Raw genomic sequence first — 21,371 nt, forward strand, 5'->3', positions numbered from 1 at the left:
GGTGTGGTCTCACTGACTGGGGCTCGGGCTCGATTTTGTGGTATTATTCTTTATTATTCCAATATTATTATTGGACGGTATCATCTCTTTTGTATAAATTTATTTATTTGTTTATTATAGGTTTAGATCTGTTCTTCTGTTTATTGACTGCTTTTTTTCACCGTTTCGACGATGTGCAATCTCCGAGGCAGTCAGTCAATTGAGATTTCAAGTGGGAAAGTGCCGCGGCTGCGAGCGTGATGGGGGGTAAATAGTTAACATTCTTTCCTTTTTACGCTCCAGGTTTGTCACTGCCGCTGTAGATCTGATTAGACGGCTCCGTGGTCGATCATGGTACCCAATTGACTCACGCTTCGATGCGGGTGTTGGCCACTAATACATGCATAGACGGGGGCCGAACATCAAAAGTGTCGCTGACTCACATTTCGAAACGGCGGCGGTGGTCGAACCGGTCCAAGTTCGAAATTTTCTGCACTCGCTTAATTGATGTCAGTCCGGTAGTAGTGTCATTAATGCCGGGTTGATCGTGTGTCCTTGACTGCTTGGGCCGACGGTCGAATTTAATTAAGTTGTTACTCTCGGCAGCACCGAAACACAGCATGAAACGCGAGAGACGGTTTGGTCGTACCCGAAGCCGGAGGACGAGACTTCGTTTTCCTCTTGATTTCCTACTTGTTGATTCCTTTTTCACCTCTAAGATATCGACCCCCGAAGAACACGGACAGTGCATTATTTCCCTTTTTGCTTTTACCCCGGCATGACGAGCACTGGCTGACCTGGTCTGGCTGTCTGTTTGTTCAACAGGGATACCTCCCGGGTTTTAATGAACGGCGGGTCGTCTTTGCCTGATGGTCGGTTTCACCCGGATTACCCAGGAACGTCTTAATCGACCATTAATCGATTTTAAGGCATTTCCCCGTTTATTCAAATGACCTGGACCGAGCGTGATTTTATGGCGTTTCAGTCGAGACCACCATCATAGCCCGCTGCGGACCGCAGAGGTGCACCAAATTGGTTAGTTTATCGGCCGAAGAGTTGAAATTTATGGTAAACTCTAGTAAAATGGTTGTTAAAAACATCATCACGACAGTGCACCGCGCCGCCGCCCGACGCTGGTTGGCACGGAAAGCCTCAAATTTATAACGTGTTACAGCGACACCTACACACGGCAATTTGGGTATAAACGGGACGCATTCTTTCACCTATATGACAGTCTATCTCACTCATCAATTCTCACTGGTCAATTATCAAGGTGAGTTATCTATCACGGCGTACAGGGAAAAATGCCGCCGTAATCAGGGAATGGCTAGGGAAGTGATATGGGACTAAAAATAGATTCCGCTTATTATGAGTCGCTGCAGTTTTATTGTCTCGTTCAGAAGAGTCGAATGTCCTAGCTAAACTCGATCGGAAACCACGGAAAGGAAACGATGTTATGCAACGAAATAAACATGCACATGGGAGCAATCACAGCACTCGATCGATGCTGCTTCGTGCCAGCAGAGAATCTTCTAAATAAATTTATACAAACACCTTTATTGTTATTGCTATATTTTATAATATTACAAAAGTATGGTTGGTATCTTTATTGATGATGATGTTTCAGTTTGTTCTTGTAGTCTTGCGCATTTGAGACTGTCTTCCTGGCCGTGGCAACTCCGCGCGCGTCGTGATTGCTGTATGTTATAAAAACGACCGCCGTGTTAAACGTTGCCGCCGTTGTCTTTAAGGAATTTTTATGGGTGTTGTACAAGTTCTGCTGATGCCACCAGCACAGCAGCTGCAGCGATCACTTGGGAGATTCCTTGTTTTTTCTCCCATTGCTCCCAAAGAATGCGAAGAAAGCAAAAAAAATATAATTATGTATACCTTTCCTTTCCAACGCGGTGGTCGCGCAGATCTAATAGTTCTGCGGCGCGAGACCGAACAAGATCGAGTGGAGCCGGCAATAGCAAACGTTTAATCTAATAAACAACTTTAACGCCACTGTCAATCACCGGATGATCCGCTGCGGCGGCTGCAGCTCCTTCGTGATACGAACGACCAAAAGCACGTCGGCAAAGCGATTGCAATCTAGTGCTTGCCGCGCCGAGCATCATTGAGCGCAGTGTTATGTGAGAGGTGACGCGATCGTCGGAAACAAATAAATAAATAAACGCCAGAAACCATGTGACAGTAAAAGTTTCTCGTAAATTATTCTACGCGTGGCCAGCCAATGGAAGCTCCGGCGAGGAGGTTCATTAGGGTGGCCTCGATTATTCGCAGTTTTGCTTTTGCTTTCTAATCGACTTTTGTAAATTTCTATCGATGATTCTTTTCCAAAGGAGTTGTAAACATTGTAAATTGAACTGATATTGCTAGGGTTTTTCGGTCACCCTGACAAGCACGCTCCGCACTGCAACTGATAGAGACATGTAGCATACCGCAAAGAAGCATTCATCTTTCGTGCCGTTCTTCATCACACCTTTCTTCACACGAAAATTCGTACGGCGATTCGGTTGACTACTAGATAATAGAAGAGGAGCCGCACGATCGCGCCTATCCGTGGGTCAGCCGCCTCTGCTTCTGCTTCTGCTTCTGGTGCTGCTCCCGCTGTTGCTAATAACCGAAACCAAAAGCCACCAGCCCCCGTACGCGGCTGGCTAATCGACCAGCAGAAGAAGCATAAGGCAAACAAGATGACCGCGGCTACCGCCGTGAAGAATAGCAGCAACGGCAGCATGATGATCATGTGAGTATCTCATATGTTTGGAAAATAAACATAGGGATGGCGAAAACCACAGGGAGAGATGGGAGGAATAAACCCAAACACCGGCAGTAATAATATTTACGAAACTGGTGTAACCCGATGAAGAGAAATTGAAGGTGGTAATTAGTAGACAAATTTGTGTGTTCACACTAGGAGTTTTATACGCGCTTACCGTAGGTCCATCGAATCGGTTCGTTGTACGCAGGACAGTGTGTGGCCATCTCGGAGTGGATTGTTTACCTAGATGTATAGTATGAAAGGAATGTGCCCGTTGACATTTTGACAGCTAGCTACCAAGCACATCAACTCAACGAAGGCATCATGGTCGCATCTGGTGGTGGAACCACGGCCCGCAAGAGTTCGAGCAGGTTCGATTGTGTGTGTGTGTGTATACACGTTCGATATGGAGCCACGGTAACCAGCGCCGCCGCAGCGACCGACAAAAGGAATTTGGCCAAAGGCTATAATTTTTCCTGCATATACTTGTGGCGCGTTGAGGGAGCTTTGGGTTTTTGAAACAGGGGTATTTCATGCTTCGAGATGGCGGGTGCCAATTTGCCGGAATGTCACAATAAGCTAAAGGTGTACGTCCAAAATACGTGTAATTCATTTTTCTGGCTGCTTAAGTTGAGAAAACTAGGCCGTTATAATCGGTAGTGGGTAATTTGGGATGCTTATATAGTTGAAAGCTATGAAAATCTTTCTATTTAGTACTAATCTTTAACGTATCGAAGTCTGACATCTGTAATTATCGACGAACTGCCGTTCTCGTTCTAACGAACACACTGGCATGAGCATCTTTCTCGGACCCTTTCTTATTTTCTCCCAAAGCAGCACACTTTTGGCACTTTTAGTTGAAGAAACTTATTTACGACTGAAATTGGTTCTAAATCAGTTGCTACAACTGCTTTATAACAACTGTGCTATGTCCTGCGACTAGTTTTTGCGAGTGTGTATTTAGCTATTAGTCACGGGCGCTCTAGCTCGTCATTGAAACCCGCGCAGTTGACACCGAACGCTTTCGAGGGCGTGCGTGTGTGCGTGAGTGCGTAATATGAAGAAGAAAAGAAGAAGTAAATCAAATGTGCAGTCATACATCCCACTCACGCTCGCAGGCTGTTATCAGCTCACGAACCGTTTGTTTCATGAGCGGGCTGCGCAGAACGACGCTGCGAGGCTGTGTGCTCGCTAGTGTGTCTGTAGCAGAAAGTATGCACACAGCAACAGCGGTCATTTGTCGTACGCTTGCATCAGTGGAGTAAGCGTTTTATGCTATGTTTTTTACACTCGCTAGCGTATCGTTTGCTTCCCGTTCGATTTGCAACATTGCATATGACAGAGAGTTCGTCGGGTGGTGGGAATGATCGATGGTTGGTGCCAACTGGAGAGCTCTTCCAACATTACGCTAATCAAAGCATCACACGCAGCTTACTCAGTTTTAGCAATAACGTTGAGCAGTAGATGGAACAGTGTGTCTCAAAGTTACTAAACTTTAGAATCAATTTTAAATTGAAGTCCTGCCTTAAAAGACGTTTGTGAAAAAACATCTTTACATAGTTTTGAAAGTGATAATTTTATGCTGGGAATTACCAAAGACCAGAGTATGATAACCTTCGACAACTTTTTTTTTGTATAAAAGTAAAAACCTACTATCCTACAATCCACATCATCCAATCCTTTCATCACCCCTAATATCAGGTGCACACACACCCAACCTAATTACCCATTCCACCGGCAATCTGTCGCGCTGTTGTGTGCCCGCACAGCACGAATTCGCGATCTTTCGAAAGTAAGCGTGGGAATACTTTCAATTCCGCCGGCGCATACCCGAATTCGGCATCAAGGTTTGTGGTGTGGTGTGGCTGTTCCTTTCCGCGACGACTATATATCGCACCGCCGCCGTCCGTGGTCATCGCATGTGAAAATGAATCATTCGAGCAGCAGCAGCAGCACTACTGTGTGTGACGTCACTTGCTGCCTCAAACCAACCCGCCGACCAACTAACCAACAGGCCAACCAGCCATCCCAGCCAGCAGGACAAGAATAATTATTAGAAATATATCAAACGAGAACGGTTGCAGGCCTCCTCAACGGGATAACAATGGTCCGGGCTCGTTCGGAACTGCATGCGGACGACGTGCGCGCATGAGTCAAGATTAATAGGTACGAGGAATGTGGCAAAATGACCGGCTGCTTCAACGATGCTGCGGCTGCTGCTGCTGCTGCTGAAGAAGGACCATAATAAGACGACCAAGGCTCCTGCCGAAAAAAAACGAGAACCTACATTTTTGTGCCTGTTGAGGGTAGTTCTTGGCGTTTTGGGCAAAAAATTTGACGTATAAGGATCTCAGTATCTGCGAGACTGCATCAAATGGGTCGTTGTTATCCACCCTACCTGTTCCAGTTACGAGTAGGACGAAAAGAAAGCTTAAAGTGGAGAGAACGTGAAAAAACAGATTATTTATTTTTGTTGTAATTACATTCATCGTTATATTATATATCTTTAGTAACAATATCAGACAAACAGCGAGGAGATCGAACCAGGTGAAATTATTGTACAGGTCGGCGCTGTAGGCAAAATACGCTTTAACGCTTTTTAAAATCTAATCGTTTTTTTGCCGACGCCACAACAGCATCTCGATTTCTTTTTCAGTAAAGTTATGCAGCTCCAAGAAGCTATAGTTCTCCTGATGATCATCGTTGTTAAGTCTGCTGCTCATCGATTGATGTTCATGGCAGCCGTATAAATAATATTGGCTTCTGATGCAGAAGTGTAGCGCTAAATAGTGCTATTTCGTCATTATCTACATTGATGAAAAATATTTATTAAAAATAATATTACTGCTCAAGTTAAAAATAAGGATAATGAATGCCGAATAAGAATGGGGCTGTGTGATTTTTGCAGGAAATAAAATCACGATAGACAGACGCAAGGCATGAAGTCTGCGTCGTAATCATGATATTTTTATGAATATTCAATTAAAAGTCTTATACCGGCAGCAGCGCAGAGCGGTGAGGCGAACTGATGAGAGGGCTTTGTGGCGAGATTCCAGTGCGAGTTGAAAGCATTATCATGGATCATAACGCAGCCCCCCAAATGGCATCGTTATCATAATCGTTTATGCCAGTGAGCTCCACATCTCATCTCAGACAAATAGTGACGTTGGGCGGCTGTTATTTCGCCACAACGCACTCTCGATGCGTCCTGTCCAGTGTAAATGCAGCCACCGCCGCCGCCGCAGCCGCTGCTATATGGAGTGGAAGAAGGATGCCCCAAGGGCCATAAAAGTTTATTACACCAACACTGCACTGTTTCGCAACGGTGGCGGTAGTTTACCCACTGTCTGTAACTACCGCTGCAGCGCTCTTGTGTTCCGAGACCTGTTCGGGAGATAATGATTGATGATGCGCGAGTTGGGCCTTTAATTTTTTGTGACTCTTATCTGTTTTCTGTACTTTTCGCATCGGGAGATCATCGACAGGAATCGGCAGGAATTTGTAAGTGTACACTTGTCTGTATGTTCGTCTGCTCTACAAATGGCGTCAATAGCCGTAAACATCCCTCAACTCAATTATGTGGCCCGAGCATAATTGGACGCTTTGATCTGATGCTACAAGCTATGTTTGGTGTTTTTTTTTCGTTTGCGGGGAAATGAAGTAGCCAGCACCCAGTCGTGTCCGGGGCAGATGACAGGTCAATTTTTATGCGCCATTGACTGTGCAAGGTAGTTCTATAATTAGGGCTGCTTAATAATTCAATAATCACGTGACACCAATGTAACTCTTCGGGCACACCAGGTTCACGAGGAACACCAAGCCAGCCACTAAAAGGATTGCACCGTACAACGCACCAAAAGTAAACGGGGGCGCTAGAGGATTTTATCACGTCGTCGTTGTACCTACCTAAAGGAACGGAAAGCAGATACGGAAAGTGGTTGTGGTGGCGTGCATGAACTAAAAGTCAAACATGCAAAATGGCCATTATTGACGGCCGGTCCGATTTCTCGTTTGTTGTCCGGGCTAAACATGCAAAACATGTGGTTGATATTCCAGGTGGCCACCGCAAGACGGAAAACGAATAGTTCGTCGCAGTGGGTTGCATAGTCTGCCGCTTGCCGGTCGCTTGATGGGAGACTCGTTGCACCTGTGCACGTGAAATTCACCTTCGTACTGGAGGCGATAACGATAATTTAGACCGTGTGCTGCTTGGCCGGTGCGATGGTGTGGTCGGAATACCGCCGCCAGTACACGCACTCATACAGTCGCAGACTGTACGATGGCTATTCGTAGGTGAACTCCGGTTGAATTAGCATCGAATCCCATCAACGGTCAGCGGCCCCCTTTATGTCCAGTTTCATCACTTTACGCGATACGGCGAATTCTCGAACATGTCCTGGAGGCGATTGGCGCCTGCCACCAAATACGGCGCATTTCGGAAACCCTTTTTCTTGTTTCTCACGCGTCTTATTCGGAGCTCAGCATTCTTCTTTTATGTTTCTGCATACATAAATTTGGTAATATTAAATTTAAATATTTTTCTCTCGTTCTTGTGCATTTTTGCTTCGAACGAAATTATGTGTCTCACAGCTATAAGAAAAGAGTGTCCTCCGCGCGGATCCAACCTCGGCTGCTCGCCGTCTATACTATACCTGGCCTTTTTGCGGCACTCAAAACGCTGCTTGGTGGAAAAAAGAATCCATCTTCACACGCGTGCACTTACACCGCCATTTATTTGCATGTTTTCAAGCCTCTGTCGTCCCCGCCAGCAGCACGGACCCCGCCGGGTTTTGTTCGCCCTTTCGCGGGAGGGAGGAATTCCCAAAATGGAATTCTCGAAATTAATTGCAAATTGGTTCGTACCGACGACTGTCAGGATCCGTGGCGGAGCTAACGTATTCCACACAAAAACTTCGTTCCAGGTTATCTGGTGGGACCTTTTCCGTCGGGAGTAGCACAAAATAAATCAGACGGGCAGCTGGGCGACGTGCGGCGGTGGGTTAGTAGGTGCCCAAGGCGCGCGGATGATCGGCCGGCGATAGGTTAATTTTGATATTGTACGTAACGCTCACGATCATTGGCATTGCCTAAATATTCGTGATGTTCTCAAGAAAACAAAAAAAAAACAAGGGAACGCAACTGCAACTACTGCATTCACGGCAGGCAGTTCGTCGACTACGCCGAAGTAGTGCGAATTCTCGAGACTCAATCGGTTCAAGCGGCGACTTTGTGATTTCTGTCTTCCTGCGGTTCCCTAGATAGACACAGTTGAAATTTTTTGTCAGAAGATTCCACTTACAAGCCACCAGCTGTTGACCAATAAATTCATGTAAACATTTTTTATACTGTGTTTCTTTTTCGACTGAGATAAACGAAGGATGCAGCAACCGGGCAAGCGAGCGAGCGAGCGAGCAGAAAAGCCGGACGAAGGGCGTCGGAACGTAAAGCCTGATGAATATAAATTAAGTCAATTATAAATTGGAATGGCTCTGTTTTGTTTTGGAGTATTTTGTGCTGAATCGCAGCGGCGGCGGCGGTGGCGGTGTTACCGGAATAATTATTCACGTTAGGCATATGGATCCTCAGCACGTTGAAACACGAGAACATCCTTTGCACGCGGAAGAAAGATCCTTGCGAAATGTATTCTGGAAATTCAATGGCAATCGCAATAATGAAGTGGGTGTTACCCGAACGATATCGCTTTTCAAGAGTTTTGTTTTCGGATAAATCGAGTATACGCGCGCGGAATGATGATGCTCCAGAAGGATACAAATTGCGAATATTTAAAAATGAACGAAATGTCAAAACGAGAAATAGTTTATGTTTATCTGCTTTTAACACCACCACGTACGACGGTTTATTGGATGGGATTGGAAAATGAAGGCGGATCGGAATTTTGATGACCAAAGAGTCTGGGATGAGATTAGAGATGCTTGAGACAAACGTGTGGACCAGGTTCGTGCTACTAACCTTGGATGATGATACGTTGTTATTTGATTCATTGCCAAGGTTGCTTTCATAATCGCCAACACACCACGTATGCAGGCATGACAATGTAGCCAGCTGACCGAGACCTTGTCGCATACGCGGAACCAACCGACGCCGTTCCGGCTCGTTTATTCGAATGACAAATTGCGTCTAGCTGGCTTGGCTGGTTGCGAACGCGTGCCAACTGAAAACAAAAACCGGAATTGACGCGGGTGCCAAATCGAGAATGATAGTTATAAATTTCGCTGTGACGTCATTTTGTGGAATGAGAGATGCTCCCGTCGAAAGCGAAAGTGTCCCGCCGTCGGGATGTACAGTGGAAGAATGGTACGGCGGCCGCCAGTCTCTGTGTGTCTAGAAACCGGTCACAAAGAGGAAATGTCTTGTCATGAGACATTAATTTTTTTTGCCTGTACTTTACCGTGGATTCTCGACGAGATCAGCAGCCAGCGCGTCCGTGCCTTACCCCCAAAAGACTTTCCGTGTGGTGGAAGACGAAACCCGGCGTAAGATTAAATGCTTTGGCTGGCAATTTTCCAAAATGAAAGCGAAACAGCTAAAGGAAAACTGTCTAGACGATTTCGCATATTGTTGCCAGACGCGGGTCTTCTCGGGCCTCGGGTGGCAGAAACGCAGGAACGGGAAACGGTGATCCATTTATTCTGTATGCAACACTTGTCTGCCTGCCGCTAATCGGTGCATCGACGGGGAAGAAGTGCAGAATGGCTGAAATTCCTCGACTAAATCGCTATATCCGGCCGACTGTTTCAATGCAATCGGGAAATTTAGCGCCGGTGGATTGTGATAGCCAGTGTTGCCGGTTATCAATCATGATTTCTTGGATTCTAAATGTAACACTCGCATGCAATTGCGGCAGGCGTCAAGATATTTTTTGTCTTTTTTATCATCGGCAGGTTTTAGCATTGTTTTGGCAGTCAGCAATCTTGGCCAATTCGGCCCATCCAACGCACGACGTTGATTGTCATCAACGCGTTTTTAATTTGTCATCATGACTTAATTCTGCTTCCGCTGCTTTCTCGCGCGCACGCTCGTTCGCACACACAAGGTAATGAATGGCGACGGCGCGTCGTCGTCCGAGGTTTGGATCAATTAAGATCATGAATGACGAGAGCCGTTCTCGGTGTTTGTGGAAAAATTATGTAATTATTAGTGCGGTGATAATTCCGATTCTGTACTGTTCTGTACGCCAGGGAACAAAAGGACGTAAGAATGCACAACCATATAATCACTCTCTGACTCGTTTCTCCAATCATTGCTTCAGTGATATTCTGCTTCAAAATTCTGTCATTAATGTAGTGCTATTTCCATAAAGTTAGCTCTGTTTGTTTAACCGAGAACAATAATCATAATTGTAGCTCTCAACGGAGAAGTAAAACGAATCAATAGGTGTAATAATAAATAATAACAAAATAATAAAAATATGTACTGTAGAGCTTCCCAGATCGATCGGAAATTATATAGTCTAGAAGCGGACAACATCACTCACTGGTATCTAATTAGCCTTCCAATCAGCATTAACGAGCAAAATGTCAAACTACATCCCAGTGGTACGCCCATGGTAAACAAACTAATTGGAAATTGTTCTTTTACTGCATACATATCATACATTATAAATTAGACACAACCGACACTGCGGAGAAGAATCCACCACCGTAAATGTTCTACCGTTACAGATGATGTGAATTGTTGTTTAACTTTGCCTACTAGTAGACGTGTAGTTCTACGAACTCTGCTGCGTTCCCAGAAACAATCCGAGCTTCCTGCTTTGTGTCAATGATGGCCAGCCGGGATTACCTACCTACTGGTGTTGTAGCATGATATTGTTTGTGTTTATAAGTCGATTGTGCGGAAAGCGCAGGCAAACTCGCCGACGAAGATAAATTGTTTGTGCCAACAACAATGTTGCGCCCGACTTTGAGAGAACCCACGCACGCTCATGTTGACTGGTTGGGGCTACCTTTGGGTAGCGTTTGACAGCCCCAGTTGATGAAATGATGCAAGCGCTTGCGCCAGTAGAAGAATCTCCTGCTGCTAGTGAAGTTTTACCGTTGATAGTTTATTTTTACTGCTGTGCTCTTATTAACTGCAGCTCGTTAAGACTGATGTAAACATCTACTATAATTGGCTCGTAAGTAATTCCGGAGTATTTTCACACTTCATAACTATTCTGGGTAGACCAGAGCGGGCCAGTACTATCCGGTCCAGATTTTCGAAATCAGATCAACTTCACACTTGCTCTCGGTTGGACATGAGATAAACAATTTAGCTTCGTCCTGAACCGCAGCACGTACACGCCCCGGCCGTCGTGGGTCCAGCCGTAATGCGATGAATAAACTAGCGTGTATGTGGCTGCCACACAGATGTTTAGTAGCAACAGAATAGCCACTTGTAATACGATACCCGGCGCGCGGCAAGCTGGGAGCCAATCTCCAGTCCCTCTATGGCTAGAAGATCGGCCGTAATAAATTGCTCTGTCTGGAACCGTGCGTGAACGCACCCCATCTTTAACGTAATGAGTTGGACCATACAGATGGAGCACAGGGGAGAGCACATTTTACTCTGGCACTCATGTTACACATCAGACTTTTCGGCGTCTCGACCAGACCTGATATCGATTAAACAACAAACTCAGTGGAAAAAAAGGAAAAAAAAAAAACAACCAGACGAAGGCTGCTGCTAAACCCGTGGCCGCGGTTGGCTGGATTGGATGGCGCGGACCAGCAGCGCGGAGTTGCGGTGTCGATACCGACAACTTTCAGTTTCTCGAAATTCATTAAAGAATGCGTGTATAGCTGAAGCGCGCGCGAGCAAACGTGCGTGCTCTCTGTACTAATTTAGTTGTTTATGGCGGTGGGTCGTATCGGTTATACGATACTACTACTAGGTAGTCGCTCCCGAGGTTCAGCTTGCTTCTGCTTTGAAGATTTAATGGGCTGAAGGGATCGGTTTCGTTGGAATTAGTCGAGCCCGATCCGATCCGATACCGCCGCGCCAGTTCTCTGTCGGTTGTCAAACCGCGATGTAGCTCTATGTACGTACTTGAATTTTAATGCATTCATTCAACTATCGACAACATGCTTTTGTTGTTTCTCAAACAGCATCGGTAATTACATCGATGATTAATTTATGTTGATGCAATTCTCCCTCTTTTGACGTAGGACTATGTTATGACCATGGATATGGTCGGGTTTTATGCGCTTAACGGTTGGCCATTTCTTAACAGATTCGCAATATAGAGCAAATATTCATGTTTGTCAAAATTGATTACTCGACTAATCCCGCGTAAGCAAACTTTGTCACCCATTTAAGTACTAATCGCACCCAATGTTGTCTAACTTTGGTGATCGGACGAGAACTGGTGTTTTAACACGGTATAATCGTTGACAGTAGGTACATTTTGTTTCCCAAGCTCGTGACGATTGTTTTGTACATAAATTTATGGGTATGATTTCGTTTATTTCCATTTAAGAAAAAATGTGATAGAATCTCCTCGTCCCATCAGGTCAAAGACTGTTTGCTTTAACCAAACCTAGACCAAGTTGATGTCCTGCAAGTAAACGGTAATGTTAAAACGCGCTTTCGATGGTATCAAATCCAAAAAGCATTATGGGTGTTTCATTTGGTTCATGGTTTCATCATCGATTTTGGCATCTAGAAATTTGCCATTTTTGAATGGTGCCTTTTACGCACACACGCAATTTTCCCAGGTAACGTTAGGTTTGTTCGGCGGCGCAGCGAAAAAACTTTCGCCCGTTCCTGGCCCAGCAAATGATGATTGCTATTGTTTCGGCGGCGGCAAGATATGATTTTCAGCTTTCTGGGTTAAAGCGATTTGTGCCAGCCAGCAGCAGCCGCCTCGAAACTACTAAATACCGCTTGGAATTAGCTGCCTCCGCAAGCTTCTGCTGCTGCAAGTGCCAATTTGCACTCTTTCTGCACCGTAGTTCCGCCCCCAATCGGACCAGAGCGCAGCGAGCGCACCGCCGACCGACCGGATCGTGAGCTGTGCAGCCGGGAGGGAAAGTAGAACAGGAAGTCGGTGTTTATGTAATGTTTACATTCGGCTAATTATAAATAATATCGGGTCTTGAACGGGGCGAAATTATACCTGGCCAACATCGGGAGCAAAACGGACTATAATAAAATTAACCAGATTCCGAGAGCGCCTGGTTTCGGCGGCGAGGTGTTGAAAATCTCGCTGCTGCTGCTGCCGCTGGCAGGCAGATAGCCATTTCTACTCTCCAGCTCACTTGCGCCCCACTCAACAGATCTTTATCGAGTAACCGAATGTTCTAATTGTATTTAAATTATTCAGGTGCGAGTTTCTCGAGTGACGAGGAAACCTTGATACCGCGTGTCAAAATCTTTGTAAACACGCTACTTATAAGCGCCGATCCAAAGCGGATAAAATAAATGCGCTCGAAACGATTAAACCCCCCTCAGTGAGCGAAGCTACGCGTTCCATTATCCGTCCATTGCGTTGTTGTTTACGTGGTGTATAATTTTTGCTTATCGAGTGGCGCATCGCGCGCTGCGAGAGGCTGCTGTCCGGTAGTTTGACAGTTGCGAAGCGTTTCTGTTTGTTTGCATCTCTGACGGCTCGAACAACAAAGCGCAACACTCCGCCACCGCAGTATGCGGCGGGCAACAGAAAAGCTCTTCGTCATGTTTTAATTTGACGGATCGTCGATTTCCAATAGTCTTCCGAACCAAGCATTAATTCTTCGCCTGGCAATAATGCATTCATTCCATACGTACATATATATAGAACGGGAATCGGGGGCAGGTGCATCACGATGCCTATTTTGTTTTGTTCCGAGACCGCCTTACCGTCGGATGACCGTAATTTAAGGTTGAGCTCGTAAATGGCTACAACCGGACAGCCGATTACGCCCTTTCCAGCCACCTCCCGGAAGATTGGTCCCGGCGCGCACCGAAAATCCGATGCAGGTGTAAACAGGAAGGCGTGTGCGGGCTATCATCATCCTGCCAGCTAACAGGGGGTTAGCTTTTGAGTTGCGTGGTTTCCCCAAAAGATTTGTGGCGGCCTCGCATCCTGATCGGATCTAATTGTTTCAATAAAAGAATGATTGTTATGATGTTCTGACCTGGCGCGTGAAGAGGCACTTGCACAATCTCGAAAACCCTTCTCCGAGTGCCTATTTAATCTCATTGCACTGTGATGCAAACGCCGAACCCACTGAAACCGGCAGGTTCTCCTATAGCTTCAGTTTTGTCCGATGTGAAATCCTCTCGTTGTCCACAGTGAAACACGAGATTTTATACAATGATGTTGCAGCACCACCGACCGCAAACACATAATCTCTCAAAGCGGAATGAAAGGAGCGCGATGATCCAAGGGAGTTAACCGAGAAGTAATGTAATTAATTGATGAGAACGTTATTATTTCATATTGTTTCTATCATTTTTCATGGGCCGTAACTGGACGTGTTTTTTTGTTGTTCCCTAATGCAGTTGAGCCTGGGCGTGCTCCGCTGATTCGATGCCGTGTGCTGGTTTCCTGGGTCAGTTTAATGTTGCTACCTTAATATCGAAATATCTTCGCTGCTCCGTTCCAGTCCTTCTCCTACTCGCACCCCGGACGGAAAGATATGAAGTGATGGTGCAATCGTCTTTGACCGTGCTTCCTGACCGACAGGTTACGAAGCCAACAGCTCTCGGAATTTACCTCGTCCGTCCTTTCGGCGTTCCCTTGTAGGACCCAACTGAATGCTAGATGGTTTGGGAAGCCCTTCGCTACCACCGCGTGACCTCTACCGATTAGCTCGTACCGGAAACACATATAAAATTCATTGAAATTACAAGAACAACATGAATTTAAATTATATTTTCCTTCTGCCTCTTCTTTTCATTACGGACTTTTTTTTCGCCCTGTTCAAGTCCAAGGCGATTGTGTTCATGGGTGTGTGTACGTTTTCCTACTACGATACGAATGTTGTAGATCGAGCCGTGTGTTTGGGAGGGAGGAGGAATATTTAGCAGGGAAAAAGTCAGATTATATCACCTTCTGATCTCGGTGTTGGGCTGCGTGAGATTCTACATGACGTCACGTTACGGCTAGTTTGTTCGAATGGAATTTGACAGTTAACTCCCAAGCGCAACTATTGTGTAGCGTGAGGATAGACACCGCACCACGCGCCGCCACGCCGCGCCATCTCGGAACAATAGGCCCTGACGATAGTGGGCGCACTCGATGAGAAAAATGACTGTTTTTTGCGATATTGCGCCACCCTTGAGATTTCTCCGGCGGAGTGTGCTCAGCCGAGTAGAACGTTTTGTTACTATTTATTATAGTAAATATTTTGCGATTTGTATACAATTCTGTGCGCTTTTTCTCTAATGCATTCTATTCATTGAACAACAAACATAGAGTAGGTGCATTTCAATGGCAGTCTTTATGGCGCGCAGGGTGAGGAAGCGAGGGCGAGGTGTTGTGGTGCGGCAGCCAGAAGCTTTCGACATCTGGGAACTGGCGCACTGCCATTTGGAGCATGTGCACGGCTATGCAGGGGAGACAGTGCAAAGTGCAAAAGAGGGAAATACGACCTACCAGCCAACCGAAAGGCGCTGCAAAGTCAGTTGAGGGCAGCAGCTGAAACGATTAAAGGCGATGAAAAAAAATATATGTGGAAAATTGCAGACAGGTTCAAGGACCTCTAGAGAGCACTAGTCTCGGTAGATGTAGTTGTTGAATTTAGTTCATGGCTTTGCGCCACGCCAGGTCGATCTGGTTGCAATGATGCAATGTGTGGGATTGGGCGGAGATGCGCAATTGTTCGCATGATATCAATTGGTCTTAAACTAAGGTTTGATTTGAAAAACCCACTAACTTTTAACAATCTCAAGCATATTCGCCTACAAATGCTATTTCACTTTAATTTTTCTCTAATATTCTTAGTGATATTGCTCTCGGAAGATATTCCGACTGACTAATATAAGAAATTAAGAAAGAAGCGAATCTCCAATATGTCGGAAAGCTTGGAGCTCTTCGTCTTTTAATCTCAAAATTGTAATATTCTACCAATTACAATTTCTATAACATTTATTGATTTAGTGCAGAACTGGCAACTCTGCACAAGCTACTCCCAGCGAAGCATTCATGTCGCTGTGGTAAACGCAAGAGAGGAGACACAAAAAGAATCCCTCATTTGCGCATAGGCCCTTTTCACATTTTGCGCGAGAATTGGATAAATCCCTACTAAATATGTGAATTATTGAAGTTCCTTAACAAATTGAGCAACATTTTTTAGTTCTGGTTATTCACCTATTCAAATGACTCTAGAACGATGCGTAGTAGAACAAACTTTTTGGAATAAAAATGCAACTAAATTTTCTCAGCAATTTAGAAAAAAAAGTCATTTGAAAATAAGCTAAAAAATCTGAAAACCGTGTTCTTATTCTTGGAAAATGATACATTTTTTTTTCTGAAAATGCGATCAATACCTACCTATCAGTTTTACATTGATCTATTCAATTGTGTTTTTCTAACCCCATCGACTCTAAAACTTTGTACCTTCGTAGGTGATAACTTTTCGCATTACAGTGGGACTTTAAATTTGGCATGATTCGATTTTGGCAACAAAAGTATCCGTTTTTGGCAATACAAAATATTTTACTTCCAAAAATATGCTTAAGTGTCAATCAGTTTCCGCATACATGCTTTAAATGACGAAAAAATGATGCCCTCAGTGTGTTCATGAAAAAAAGTTTGCGGTTTTCGAACAATAATATTTTTATTGCCGTAGGACTACGTCTTACCGCAAGTTGGCAAAAACTAATTTGCACCGGGCGGATAGCTCTTGGCCGATTTTTTAAACATAAAATGGTTGCAATCGTTGATTAATAATATGCATTCATTTTCTAACGCATTTATATTCAATTTTTTCATATTAAAAAGGAGTCTCGATTTTGGCACGGTTTCGATTTTGGCAACATAGGTGACACGCATTTGTTGCCAAATTCGAAATCCTACTGTATTAGTAAATCAGACAGACCGGGAGGGTCTCTACCGGTGTGGTAAGCAAGCCACAATCACGCGATGCTTCTTCACTAATAATGTCATAACAAGCAACGGGTGGGTTAATTAATCATAAATTAAAGTTAATATGCTTTTTTCTCAAATGATCGTCGAGCAGCAAAAAAAAAAGACAGTCGTTTTTTTTTATTTCGCAGATGGAATTAGCCGGCAAGTTCGGCCGCGGCGGTGGTCATGCTCGCGCTGACAGCTGCGCCAAATTGGTTGATTACGACGACTGCGACGAACGTAACGAGTGAGAACTCAGTGTGATTTCGGAACGGAATTGTTTTCGTTTTCAGTACTCGGTTTTTTTTCTCTCTCCTTGGTAGGTAATAAAGTTTTGAAAAAAGAGGGCGCCAGAAATGTCTAGTCACGGTGAAAACAATAGCCACTCTGTCGCTGCGGGGAATGAGAGAAGTAATTTCATGGGTCGCTGAATTTTAGTTACAATTACGCTCTCTACCCGAGACAACTAGGTGCTGTTGCGGTTTTTTTTCGGGTGGCGGAATCCGATTGTTTACTAGCTGTCATCCGGGAAAACTAAAGTGTCATTCCGGTACACATTGTTTGACACATTAAACGGGCGGAATCAACGCTTCGGTCGACGGTCACATAGGTTTTTTTGCTCTCCCCCTCCCCGGAATAGAATCTCACCTGTCCGTTTGTGTACGGATGTGTATGATCAGATCGAATCGCACGCTTAGAATTCCTCCTCGTTTGATGTCATAATTGCCAGTTATTAGAGGAAAAACTTCAAAGCAAAAGTCGTGTTTTTGATGGACGAATATGGCTTTAATTGTGCGGCCTCTTTGGGGCAGAACGCTTTACGGGACGCGTTTTTTTGCCTTCCTCACGTTCTTATCTAGATTTTAAAACGCATCAAAACGTCGATTCTTTCCGCAGTGAAACGCGCTGCTGCTTTCTCACATCGCACCTCACCCACCGCCGCCATGCCGCCGCCTTGTGCTCTCAACCTAATCCATTGTTTATTGTATACTGTAATCAATTATGAAGATTACGGAGCGAAATAAATGTTCTAGTTATTCACGTATACTACATCTAATAAACCCCCTTTTCGTATAATTACCTTAGGGTTTAGAAGGAGAGATTTTAATTAACCAGTCTGGTCGGCGAAGGGCCGTGGCCAGCATACCGGAACGGATCGTGTTTCAACTGCAGCGGTGAACTACCTTCGTCGGTAAACTACTACTACTACTACTGTATGAACGTACTCCGGCCACAGTCGAGAGCACCTTTGACGCGTATCGTCTTAATTGTATGGCAGCATGTTGCAATTATGCTGGAATTTTATCCCCGTCCTTCTGGTCGAACTGTCCTTATCCTCCCACTATTCAGAAGAAAAAGATCTGGAGTAGGTACATGATGTGAAAAGGTTTGATTGCTCAATGTGAAGAAAATCGTTATGAACCAATTGCGGCGGGCATGGAGTAAGAGATTGATGAAACAATAGATGTGCCTTCATACATACATGTTTGTGTGATTTTTTTTCAGCCTCAGATCGGCGGCTTGTTTTGAACAGCATCAGATTTTTTTTGTAATCGATTGTATTCTGTAGCAAGTCGTCAACTTTGTAATGAGCATGAAAACCGGACAAGCTGTAATTGACTGTCAGTAAATAGTGTAGCATTGAAGAATTTTGTCGGCTGTCTAACCGTTACTTAAAGTTGGGATTCCGACAGAAATATTACATTATATACATTTGCCCTACAATAACATTGGATTAGGCAATTTGGTTCGAAGCTATAACACGACACATGTAACACCATGCATTCGAAGCCAACTAATGATGTGATTGTTTCGGTGGAAAAAAGGAAAGTCATCAAACCAACCAAATATCACGCTTTTACAGTCAGTTTCCAATATACGGCTACTTTTCCTATATATATTTTTACCACTAATTTCGGACTGCGATTCGGCGAAAGAAACGAGGGGCTGGCAAACAAGCGCAAAACACACCGAAGAAGTGCTCATAATTATCTAATACAGGAGGCTCATGTTACTGCTGCTGCTGCTGCTGCTGTGCTAGGGAAAAGGTAGATCTGCCAAAGCCCATCAGAGAAACAATACCTTTCGAGCCGCGGCTAAAAGCGCGGAAATTTTCGATTGTTACAGCACACGAAGATTTTCTCGCAATTGTTTTACGAAGGGAAAATGAACTTGCTCTGGCTGCTGGTAGCGACGATCGTAGTTGGTTGGGCTGATGAGCTCGTTTTTTTTCGGAATACAATAGCTAATATTTTAATTATTTTAATTTATACTTTCTCCAAAGTTTCCTCCGTTTCTCATAAAAGCAATAATAAAAATATTACACCGCTTGATTGCAACTTTATGTTAAACGATATTTTCCTCTCGCTGTCCCTCTCTCTCTCTCTCGTGTGCTCCCCACTTAATTCAAGGGAACCCCTTATTTTTGCCCTATGTCTCAAATCATAATCGCTAATGTCATTCCGTTTTCTTTTTCTTCTCTGTTTCAGATGAGCGGCAAACGGTCGCGTAGTTTCAAGTGTGCAGTACATCATCGCGATCGTGAAGTTTGTTCGGAGAACGATTTTCATCTGATATTTGAAGATCCACCATTATTCAAGAGGTAAGCAGAACTGTGGTGTGTTCGTTCGTGTGCACCCCGCGCATACCTGTTTGAATGCTAATTCGTACATCTCTCCTACCCCCGGGTTCGGCTGTCTATGCAGTTCATGTGCATATTAGGGTGACCAAATCGACCAACGTTGAGTCAGTCAGCCTTATCATGGCTTTGCCGGTCGGTCAAACGAACTAAATTTATCGTTTTTTTCTAATCATAAAACCAAACGATCATGAAAATCACCGGTCCTAGACGGTCACCCTGACATGCGTTGCATACCTTAAGGGAAGAAAGCTCTGAGTGAATCAAAACGTTTTCTTTTCACTCATCGTCCCCATGTTTATACGTTGTTTTCTTCGTCTTGCTCCTTTCCAGAATGGTACACGTAATTGCAATGGAAGTGCTCCCCGAAGAGCGGGATCGAAAATATTATGCAGACAATTATTCATGCTGTCCGCCTCCATTATTTGTGATATTAGTTACATTAGTTGAGGTATGTACCCTTCCTTTTTATTATATTTTTATTATATCACTGATGCATACCGCAGACATATAATGTGTGCAAGCAGAGGTTTGTGAAAAAAAAACAATCTTAGGTGGTTGGAATCTGGTCCGTGCTGCTGGGTCTCACGGTCACATCGGGCGACAAAGTGTCGCCCGAAAATGAGATTGTTTTTCTTCACCACCAATAGATTAATTTCCTTATCGTGCTATTACACAACCAACCACCAAAGCTGACGATGCTTAAATTCGGATATCTTCCTCATTTTGTTTTACAGCTGGGTTTCTTCACATACCACACGCTTACATCGGGCCAGGCGGACCCGGCCGGTCCGGTTCCGATCGATTCGATGTTTATCTACAGGCCAGACAAACGACACGAAGTTTGGCGGTTCCTATTCTATATGGTTCTACACGCTGGGTAAGTTCAAAGCTTTTCCGTTGAAGGGTAGTTTGATGGTTAGACTAACCGTATTTATCAACTTTCTATTGCAGATGGTTCCATCTTGGCTTTAACCTAGTCGTTCAACTCCTAGTTGGACTACCATTGGAGATGGTACACGGATCAACTAGGATAGGATGCGTATATCTAGCGGGTGTGCTCGCAGGGTCGTTAGGTATGTTGAAAATCGCCAATCGGATGTTGATTTTTACTCTAATATCATTTTTTCGTTGTTTTCTCCGAAACAGGTACTAGTGTATTCGATCCAGAAGTTTACCTAGTCGGTGCTAGCGGGGGAGTCTACGCTCTGCTAGCGGCTCATCTAGCGAATGTCATGCTAAATTACCGTAACATGCAGTATGGCGTCATTCGATTGTTGGCGATACTCTTGTTTGGTAAGTTATTCTTTGCTTGTCGTCAATTTTTAACAGTTTCAAACCTAATTTGTTCAGCTTTTTAACAAAAAACCTTCGTTTTTCTTTTTCATCCAACAGCATCCTGCGACGTTGGTTTCGCGATCTATTCCCGGTACGCGGTGGAACCGGAGAGTGGTGCACCGTCGGTGTCCTATGTTGCCCACTTGACCGGGGCACTAGCCGGTCTAACGATCGGTTTGCTAGTGTTGAAAAATTTCGAGCAAAAATTACACGAACAGCTGCTGTGGTGGGTGGCTCTCGGCGTGTACGCGGCGTGTACAATTTTCGCCGTTGTGTACAACCTGGTGAACACGGTCACAGTGCAGAGGCTAGAGGAGGAAGGCGAACAGGTACTGAAGCAGCATCTTTTCAATAATTTTGGATTTTAGAATGTTGCTAAACAACAACACGCAAAGAACTCAAATATGCTCCGGAGCGTTTTGAACGCACCCCCAGTTGGAGCGGGTCCTCGCCGCACCAGCTGCCCGGGTCGAGCTGTAGAGTATAAAAATCAAAAACACGGGAAATATGTAGTCTTCGGTACAGTGTTTAGAATTAAACGTCGAGGCTGTGCATGTGGAATTGAATATTTGAATGGCCTCGGAACAGTTGTGATT

At 44.6% G+C, this 21,371-nt stretch overlaps 1 protein-coding gene across 1 annotated transcript; it reads left to right on the forward strand.

Moving 5' to 3' along the window:
* Positions 1–19,288: 19,288 nt before the first annotated feature.
* LOC128736980 (protein rhomboid) lies at positions 19,289–21,143 on the forward strand. The gene is made up of 6 exons (XM_053831504.1): positions 19,289–19,401; positions 19,771–19,888; positions 20,175–20,317; positions 20,392–20,513; positions 20,587–20,733; positions 20,833–21,143. Exons 1-6 carry the CDS (start codon positions 19,289–19,291, stop codon positions 21,141–21,143), a joined length of 954 nt encoding a protein of 317 aa, XP_053687479.1.
* The last annotated feature ends 228 nt before the right edge of the window (positions 21,144–21,371 follow it).

This window comes from Sabethes cyaneus, chromosome 2 (genome assembly GCF_943734655.1).
Source record: "Sabethes cyaneus chromosome 2, idSabCyanKW18_F2, whole genome shotgun sequence".
In the NCBI taxonomy this organism is placed as follows: domain Eukaryota; kingdom Metazoa; phylum Arthropoda; class Insecta; order Diptera; family Culicidae; genus Sabethes; species Sabethes cyaneus.